This window comes from Eucalyptus grandis, chromosome 11, assembly GCF_016545825.1.
Source record: "Eucalyptus grandis isolate ANBG69807.140 chromosome 11, ASM1654582v1, whole genome shotgun sequence".
Lineage (NCBI taxonomy): Eukaryota > Viridiplantae > Streptophyta > Magnoliopsida > Myrtales > Myrtaceae > Eucalyptus > Eucalyptus grandis.
Window position 1 is genome coordinate 23,214,981 of NC_052622.1, and position 9,578 is coordinate 23,224,558.

Genomic DNA, 9,578 nt, shown 5'->3' on the forward strand with positions numbered 1-9,578 from the left:
ATATTGAGTTTTTTCCGTTATAATATTCCAAAGTCATACCAAACCCTTTACGCTTTTTAGGGTGCGTTTGGCACTAGCTTTGCCAAGTACTTTTGGGTGTCCAAAGCCCATTTGCTTAGGTATTGGGTGTTTGGGAGCATTTTTGAAACCCGCCTTGAAGAAATGTTGGTCTTCCAAAGGCTGAAAGCCAAAGGCAGGTCCTCGGCTGCCTTGGGCTTTCAGCATTTTCGGAAGGGTTGGTCACATTGTTCATCTTCCTCTTCATCAGATTCTCTGACATCGGCCGGCGAGGTTGTGATGGGTCGACGACAGGCTGGAGAGAGGCCAGCATGGTCGCGGCACCCCGGCGAAGGTCACCGACCAGTTGCGTGACCCAGATTTGAGTTGCATCGGTCCCCTAGGTTGTAGCGAGGTCAGTCGCCGTGACCTCTTGCGACCCATGACCTCACTGCAACCTAGATCTAGGTTGCAAGGTCACCTAGGTCGTGGCAAGGTCGGTCGCCGCGACCTCCAACAACCCATGACCTCGCCACAACCCAAATTTGGGTCGCAGAGGTCGCTTGGGATAGCGTGGCGGGTCGCGCGATGGCACGGCGAGGGTCGCCGTGTCCTCTGCATGGTGACCCTAGCCGGATGCTGCCCTTCGCCGCGTTGCCTCTCGCCGGACCACCTACCCTTCGCCGGCGGTGAAGCCCTTGGCTAATGGTAACCGGCGAAACCCTTTTTTTTTTTTTCTTTTTTTCTAATAACAAAAGTCTTTTGCAAATTTGATTTACCCAAACACTATTTTGCAGAAAAATACTTCACAATGAACTTTCACAAATAGATTTACCAAATACATTTTGCATTTCAAAAACTCTTTTCACGCCTTACATTTTCTCAAGGACTTTTCTCAAAAGTGTTCCCAAACACACCCTTAATAGTTGACTCCAAAAATATCATGCTATTTGAAATCTAAAGCTGCTTTATGGCCCCTCAAGTTTTTTTTTTTGGGGGTCAGATACCCAATTATACCCACCTTGCTTACCATCCCTATTGGTGCCAATTGGTGTGTATTAGTCATACTCAATGAAATAACTACTCATCTTGGCTTTGTACATATGTCAATTTTCATAGACACTATCTGCCTCATGCAAAGTTGAGTTACTTTTTATTACCTGAAGGTCCTATTTAGTGGCGTAGGATAAAAATTTGAATAGGACAAGGTAGGGCGATCTTCTAGACTTTTCAAATTGAATATTTTGCTTTTATCAATTGAACATATTTAAAACAGTATAAAAATAGAATACATAATGAAAATGAGAATAGAAAATCTGTTTCAAATAAATAAAAGGAATCAAAATTCCTTGTGGTGGTAACATGAGGGCTGGAACCATCCCAGAGAGTGGTCGTGCGAGAGTTGCAATCACCATATGTTGGTCTCATATCGGTTGGGTACTTAGGTTGTGGTAAAAAAAACCATAGTGAGGTAGGTGTGTTTGATAAAGTTTTTGTTCTGATGAATAATTTTTTTTTCATAAACACTTTTTTTCTGTTTCTGTTTTCGAGAATAATTTCTGAACATTCGAACACATTTGGTAACTATACAAAATTTCTATTTTCGAAAGAGAAATGCATTTGGTATGACCCAATATATTTTGGTGACTTAGAATTTATTTTTAATTTATTAATAATTTTATTACAATTTTCTTTTTTTTTTTTTTTCTCCTTCCTCTAGCCGGTCACTGGTTGGCAAGGCTAGACAAGAGCTAGCGAGGTTGTTGGCCTTGGGGGAGCCTCACCCGGCCACCGCAAGGTTAGCATTGCCCTCGCGATGGCCGGCGAGGCTCGAGCTCGCTAGATCTAGGTAAGGTGAAGCCTCACTAGATCTGGGAGATGTTGAGCCTTGCCCATCCATGGAGAGGCTTGGGGGAGCCTCGCTAATGGCCGGTGAGCTAGGGGCAACCTCGCGAGGGTTGGCAAGGCTTCAAGCAAGGTTGTCAAGCCTCGTCTGGCAATCGTCAGCCAGCGTTGAGGCAGGCAACTAGCTAGGGGAAAAAGAAAGGAAGAGAAAGATTAAAAAAAAAAAGAAGGAAAAGAAAGAAAAGGAAAGGAAAAAAAAAGCTTGATTTTTTTTTTTTGATTCTTGCTTCTGGAGTTGTTCTCGGGAGTAAGAAGCACACTTTTTTTTGTTTTTGTTTTTATTAGAAATTTGTTCTTGGGAACAAAACACTTACCAAACGTGTTTATTCTGTTTCTACTCCTGAGAACAAAAGAACATAAACACCCGTTCTTGAGAGCGTTATCAAATGCAGCCTTAGATGGTGATCTTAACCCAAGGTTTAGCAAAAATTACAAAATGGTGCTAGTGCAGAAGAGGTCGATTCGGGAAGAGCTTCCATTGGTGTTGTTTAGCACCATATCTTTGTCTCGCTTGATGGTATTCCATGACATTTTTTTGTGGTATATCACGACATTTTTTAAACAGAAGGACATGATTCTTAAACCACTTACGCGAAATATCAAGGCAATGTTGGATATAGAAAAATTCCAACAAAAAATAACATTGGAAAGAATCTCTTCCAATTAAGTTATAATACCCTTCAAATGAATAAGAGCAAAAAAAGAGAAGGAAAAAAAAGGAGGTGGAGATGCGGGGTATCGAACCCCGTACCTCTCGCATGCAAAGCGAGCGCTCTACCATGTGAGCTACATCCCCATTCGATGACAGTGAGCATCTCTTTATCAATATCAACTCAATTATTTTAGCTCCTCAATTCAAAATGAGGGAGACCCCGTTCTCTCACTAGTTCAGCTTCGCTTCGGTTTCTTCCTTTTTCCCGCCACGGCCGCCATGGAAATCGACGCGCCGCCGCCGCTGGCCGCCGCCCTCCAGCGGAAGCAGTCCGCCTACCTCTCCCTGGTATGCGGGAATCTCCCTCCTTCCCCAATCGCGGGCTTTCTAGCGGGAACGAGCGGAGCTCAGCCTCCGAATCTCTCGCCTCAATCCTCACGCTTTCTTCTTTGTCGTTGTTTCGCCAAGCTTCTCTTTTTCCAGTCTCGAGCCGGTTGCGACTTCTTTTTCGTTCGATTTCTCCATCTGGGTCTTCTCTAATTTTCGCCGGCGGTGGCTTTTTGTTTTGGGGTGGGTTGAATTTTGCAGGATGAAACGTTCCAGATACAGAAGGAGACGTACCGGGGCCAACAGTACAGCCAGATTTACTTCGCTCGTCTCCACATGATGCGGACCCTCCTCTACTCTCTCGTTCCCAATTTGAAACCCCATGTCCCCGGTAAAATTTCCCGGCTTTTCGGGGTCTTTTTCGTCTTAAAGACTGTAGCTTTGCTTCGTTTCCGCGTCATTTTGAGCTGCCAGTCTTTCGATCCGGTTGGTGCATTTTGGGGTTTGACTACTCGCCTGGAAGGTGGATTGCTTGGGGAACTATCGAGTGCTTTGTAGTTCTCTTAGCCTTTGACTTTGCATTTTTGGTAACGTGATGAATATTCCGCGTGTGGGATCGAGGAGTTTTTGTAATTCTTCTGGTGACGATTTTATCTTTCGAAGATGTTTGGGGTAGACTTTCTTTGTTTTTTCTTTTCCATGGTTTTGTTGGAACACTCATCCTGTTTTGGCAAATGGGGTAATGCTAAAGTCTTACAAATTCCGAGTAATCTGTTTAAATTAATATGTGATGGATTGTTAATGGTTTTCACTAGCTTAAAAATTTGTTGAGATAGAAGAAGTTTAGCCCTGTGCTGAACCTTTCGTTATGTTTATAGAGTTGTTTTCTTGCTTGTTTCAGTTGCATTGTTCTTGCTTATATTGGTTGCATTGTGGGTCTCTGTCGGGATGCTTGTGAACATTTCCCCTGTTTTTCATAAACTGTTGAAATGCCTTTATGAAGCTCTACTAGTAGAACCTCATGAAGCTCTACTAGTAGAAGCCTCATCTTTTTCACTAATACCACAGGCTTGACATTCCATAGTGCAGTATCATTCATAATCACCACATGATGTCTTGTAGTTTGCACTGTACTGGGATTAGAAGGTGGCAAGGAATGCATTATTGTTGGTACTTTATACAAGCACATGAAGCTTAAACCTACTATACTTGATGAATACTCCAAAGAGGTAATTTTTTTCCCGGTAATCTCGTCCTGTATAATTGTGTTCTATTCACCGCACTCAGACTGCAATGTGTCTCCAAGATGCATTAAGTTTATTTTGTTTTATGTCCTTTCAAAAAAAAAAAAAAAAAAAAGAGGTCTGCTGTTCCACTCGTGAAGCTCCACAACTTCATGCACCCTGATGATCATCTTGTGCTAGAAGACGAGAGTGGTAGAGTAAAGCTCAGTGGGAGTTTGTTTTCACCTGCTTCATATGTGACAGGTATGATCAGTTGCAGATTACAGGACTCTGTAATGGATTGACAATAGTTTTCTCATAAGTTAAACGAACTCAATTTTACAGAAGAATTTTGGCTCAAAAAAAAAGTTTTACAAAAGAATGAGTGACCGAATGCAAAGAGAAGAAATGTATGGGTAAAAGATAACTTTTATCTGTTTATAACTATATGAATCACTGTTTTTCAATAAAAAAGAAACATAAAAAGCGTTAGTGTTATCGTGTCAATTGTGTCCAAACTTTGCAAATTTGAAGTTGAAAGAAAATCATCAGTTTCTTTTATCGTCATGAATTATGGGAACTGACATGGCTAGGGAAGGTGTTGTTGTTGCTTTGCATGGGAAGGAAACTGATGCTGGTGACTTTTTAGTTCAAGATGTCCTTGAAGCAGGCCTACCATCCCAGTTGGAGTTTCCTCTTAAGTCGAGTAAGAACCGATTCATTTTCCCATCTGTTTTCTTGTATTTCTTCTTTCTAGGAAGGGAGCATGGGTCACTCATCTTTCTGATTATTTTATAAGTTAAGCAATTTTTTGTAATAACCCAAGGAGTTGCTCAAGCAGTTAGCCTGTCCTATTCAAGGGCTGGGTTCTAATCATCAGATTTGCGCATTCTCTAGGCCATCCTTAGGAGCACAATCTTGAGTTCTCCTGTAGTTAACTTGTGTATGTGAGAAGGAGAGTTTAAAACACCAGGTGGGGATAAGTCGAGTTCTTGTAGCATTTCAAACACTGAATTGATAGCAAAAGGAGAAGTGACTCTGTGTAATAATAAGCCTATATATAAAGGCCTGCAATGTTTCTGAGCAGTTGAGATGTACTAAATGAGCATTGACATCTCGAGCTCTTAATGACAGTGCCTGCAGGTAGATATTGTGTGCAGAACATGTGATATACAAGAAGGCACATTAGGATATTTAGTTAGAGTAAAACATCATCTTCACTTGTCTTTGTTGTTTTTGATGGTTTTGTTTTTGCTATTGTATTTCTAGAATGATGTATGATCCTGCTTTCCCCTTTAAGTAGTTTTTTTCATTTAAGGAAAAAGTTCCAGTTTCCTCATCATATATGCGAATCTTTATTCAGAGTGTGAAGTTTAGATTCTGCTTAAGTGTGTTTGTTCGGCACATCTTTTGCTATGTACTTTGTCTCAAGCTCATTGTTTTTTGCTTCAAGCAGGAGAAGACAAATATGTCGTTCTTGTGTCTGGGCTTAACATCGGGAGCAGCACTTGTAACCCCCTCCAGTTTCAGCTTCTTGTTGATCATATAACCGGACATCTTGGGGATGAACAGGTTAAGGCTACTTTTTGGTTTTCCTTCTCCCAACCCATCTATAGAGGATGGATGGCCAATCAATCTAAGTGACTGTCTTGCTTACTTTGCTATGCTGGCTGAACAGGAGCAAGGCATTGCAGCCGAAATTGTTCATGTTGTAATTGCTGGAAATTCTGTTGAAATTCCGCGTGGAATTCTTAACAGACAGGTATGTCATCTTATGCTTGCTTGCCCATAGAAAGGTGCTTTTCCTTGGAGGTGTTGTTGCCTACACAATCTTCTTTGCTTCCAGAAAGAAGTACAGAATACAGTGACTGCACATGGATATGAAGAGCTTCCCTTCTGTTTCTGTGATATACAGATACATGATTAACTTGTACAAGAATCTGCTAGTATTGAACTAGAGGAGTGACCTGCAGTTGTGTATTGACATGCCATTAAACATAATGCTTGTTGCATTTCCCTGAGGGCTAGGAAGGTTTTTATTTTCATAATTTGCGTCTCCAAGGGAAAAGATTCTTGAATTTAACTGTACATTGCTTGACGTGGTTGATGATTGCTTAAAAAAATGATAGATTTGTACTTAACTCTATGAGTGGAAGTAAATAGTCAGTAAGTGGGATAGAACAAATAAGGACAGTGATCATGATAAGTTTGGTTTTTTCTCTGTTAAGCAGTATTGATGACTGTCATTTGCTCAATTGTGGCAGAATTTGGCTTCTAAGGACCTATCGACATTGTCTGAACCAATTAAAGAGCTTGATATATTGCTCATGCAGGTGAATTTAATGTCTCTATGTGCACATATTCTTTTATGTGCAAAAAGGTATTGTTGTTATTGCCTCTTGAAAGATCAGGTTGCTGAAAGTCTTTACTTATATCTAGATAGCTGCAGGGTTGCCTTTGGATATCATGCCGGGGCCAAATGACCCAGCAAACTTTTCCTTGCCTCAGCAGGTTTGGTATCTTTCAATATTGTTAAATACGTTGGTGCTTAATTTTAGTAGTTCTTGCTAACTCTGCTTTTCCGTCAGCCTCTCAACAAATGCCTTTTCCCTGGTTCATCAGCCTACAACACGTTTAGATCTTGTACAAATCCTCATTGTTTTGAGCTTGACAATATAAGGTAAGTATCCCATAATTTGACTGAAGACATACATGCATTAAACTGTTTTTCACCTGTGGTTTTTCCTTTCAGGTTTCTTGGTACATCAGGTCAAAACATTGATGATCTCGATAAGTACTCTGAAGCAAAAAATAAGCTTGAATTTATGGAAAGAACATTGAAATGGAGACATCTTGCACCAACAGCACCTAATACTCTGGGTAAATTTGCATTTTGTGGTATTATCGACTTTGCACTATTTATTGAAAGACATTGGCTTATGTTAACAAAAACTTATGCAAAGGGTGCCCAGCTGAATAGCACAGCACCATGTAGAGAATAGTTGGCTTAAGGCTTTTTTGAGGCACTCTTGTTCTTTCCCCATTATTGGACTGATCTTATATAATCATGACGCAGGCTGCTATCCTTTCGCTGATAGGGATCCTTTCCTTATCGAGAGTTGCCCTCATGTTTACTTTGTTGGGAATCAGGATAAATATGAGACACAGATGCTAAAAGGTGCAATTTCTTTAGAATTTCAAAATAATTTGCTTTCCAGTGGAGACTCTCTCTCTCCCTTTGAACCTCTGCAGTTTATGCAGCTCTGGCTGAAAGTTGATCACTTTTTTGCAGGATCAGAAGGGCAGTTGGTGAGACTCATTTCCATTCCTAAATTTTGTGAGACAGGAACTGCAGTTGTGGTATGGTCCCTTTTTGCTCTGGGCGTCAATATTTTTTGGAAGTATCAGGATATATACAAAGTCTTTTCTTACCTATAATTTCTGATTTTCTGGATGTAGTTCTGCCACTGTTGCTATCAATGTTATGGCATGTTAGTCTGCTTCTGCAAAGAATGTCTTATTTAAATAGTTAATTGCTTGGATGAAACTGGTGTTTGAATTATCACAAGTATAGATGACAAAAGATTATAATGAAAGGGGGGAAAACACAATTGGATTAAGAGAAATTGCACCTTATGCCACAGCTTATGTGGCTAATCTCCTCACCTTATCAAGGATTTGTGACAAAGTGAGCCTTGATTCAATTCTAGTATTTTATTGGAATAATCAAGCGAAAAGTTATTAGTATTATATTAATATTGTATCCTTTGTCATTTAACTCTAATCTACTGTCATATCTCCTGTCATGCAAAGTGTTTTAATACATTCTGGAAGGATAAGTGAGTGATTGTATTTCTTGAAGCCTGGTTATTTCACGAGTTCACTAGCAGTGTGGATGCTTGTCTAATCATGATAGACCCACCTTAGGCAGGGAGGTTATTTAAGCATGAAAGGAAGCTTGAGAATCTGCTTTTAAATTGTGAACTGGTGAAGGGACTGGCTCCTTATTGTACCTTGGATTGATAATCTGTGAAGATCGTTTTAGCTGCTGCACATTTTTAGGCGGATTGCATCTTGTTCCAGGAAGGAGAAAAAGTGGGACGAAATATGATGATAGAAATGCATAATGAGCTGCAAATTTGGTGGTTAAGTATACTTTAACATCACATGCACGGTCTGAAATTGAAAGCGCTTCTCTTGTTCAAAGCATTAACTGGTGATGACAAAGTTATGTTGAAAGATATCATCTGGAGATGCTCAAATATATATCATCTTCTGATTTTTTTGCAGCTAAACTTAAAAAACCTCGAGTGCCATACACTCACTTTTGGGACTTCAGTTTAGCTCGAGATGATGTTTCCTTAGACTGCAACGGAGGATTGATATGCTGAGTGGCTTCAAGCTGCTTTGCTCATCCTATTTGGCCACTGAGAAGCGAGGCTTTCCAGCCAGTGCTACGTTTTGTTGTAATGGAAGTGAATGTTCTATTCTGAAAATTCCACCCCCCCCCCCAACCCAAAAGAAAAAAAAGGGTGCTTGTTCAGGAAATGTAGTCCTGATATGAACTTGTAATGGTTATTATGTTTACATGCTGCATGGATTCTGTATCTTTCTTGGTGAGGAAGATGAAGTAAGTTAATCAATCTAGTAAAGATTCTTCTGTCTCTTATAAACATGGTTCATGAGGATTTCTCTGGCATTTCTCCAAGTAAATGCCTTAATCTCCTCTTTCGCCATGACGGAATCCATATGGATTGGGTGTGGCCAGAGTGGTCCTCCATAACAATAGCCGTCATCTCAGTAGAATTTGATTATCTACTTATTTTTTCACTGTTAGGTTGAATATTGACTTTACTTTTTTCTCCTATCAAATGCACGATTTAAATTTTCCATTAAAAATAATTGGCATATGCAAAATATCTTTCTTATCTTTTCGATATTCTTTTCAACTTTTTTTTTACCATCTGCGAAGTCCAACGAAGGTAATTAACAAGAAAGTTATTATTTAGACATGCATTCTATTTCCATATGTAACTTTATTTGTAACGTTCCATATGCCCAGCAAGGGGAATCGTTTGTTTAAAAAAGCAAGGAATAAAAGTTACTGATTTTTCTATATCACAATCTATAATCCATATAATTTATAAAATATTTGCTCAAATAGCTTGTTGATTATATGGCTAAATTACAGGAAACTACCTATCTGCTTTTGCTATGATCTACACGTCTTTGATCAAGACGTGACTGTATACACTTCTTTAGAACAAGTTGAGAGAGACCGAAAAAAATTGTTCTTTGAAATTCAATCGAGAATGTTTAGTCTAAATATGGCCTTGTTAAGTTGTGCAATCTTTGACTTTATGCAGGTACTCTTCTCTTTTTCTTACTTTCTAAACTAATTTTCTATTATACATTATTAAAGTGGAAACTAAAAGAATGTTTGCTCTTGTAGCATTGCTCGTATCATTTTACCT

General features: G+C 39.6%; 1 protein-coding gene and 1 non-coding gene across 4 annotated transcripts; one reads left to right on the plus strand and one right to left on the minus strand.

The window, feature by feature from the left end:
- Positions 1 to 2,625: 2,625 nt before the first annotated feature.
- TRNAA-UGC lies at positions 2,626 to 2,698 on the minus strand. Its single transcript has one exon. It is a non-coding gene; the product is annotated as a tRNA-Ala (tRNA).
- A 74-nt stretch (positions 2,699 to 2,772) lies between these two features.
- On the plus strand, positions 2,773 to 8,769 carry LOC104425494 (DNA polymerase delta small subunit). 3 transcript variants are annotated; one of them, XM_010038185.3, is made up of 14 exons: positions 2,773 to 2,902; positions 3,143 to 3,272; positions 4,004 to 4,110; positions 4,242 to 4,368; positions 4,703 to 4,810; positions 5,561 to 5,676; positions 5,783 to 5,866; positions 6,369 to 6,437; positions 6,544 to 6,615; positions 6,693 to 6,784; positions 6,857 to 6,984; positions 7,181 to 7,282; positions 7,397 to 7,464; positions 8,395 to 8,769. In XM_010038185.3, exons 1-14 carry the CDS (start codon positions 2,834 to 2,836, stop codon positions 8,446 to 8,448), a joined length of 1,326 nt encoding a protein of 441 aa, XP_010036487.2. In that variant the 5' UTR covers positions 2,773 to 2,833; the 3' UTR covers positions 8,449 to 8,769. The 3 variants fall into 3 exon arrangements, with proteins under 3 accessions (XP_010036487.2, XP_039160270.1, XP_039160271.1); XM_039304336.1 differs by having other exon boundaries at positions 4,754 to 4,810; XM_039304337.1 differs by lacking the exons at positions 2,773 to 2,902; positions 3,143 to 3,272 and adding an exon at positions 3,462 to 3,522.
- Positions 8,770 to 9,578: the final 809 nt, after the last annotated feature.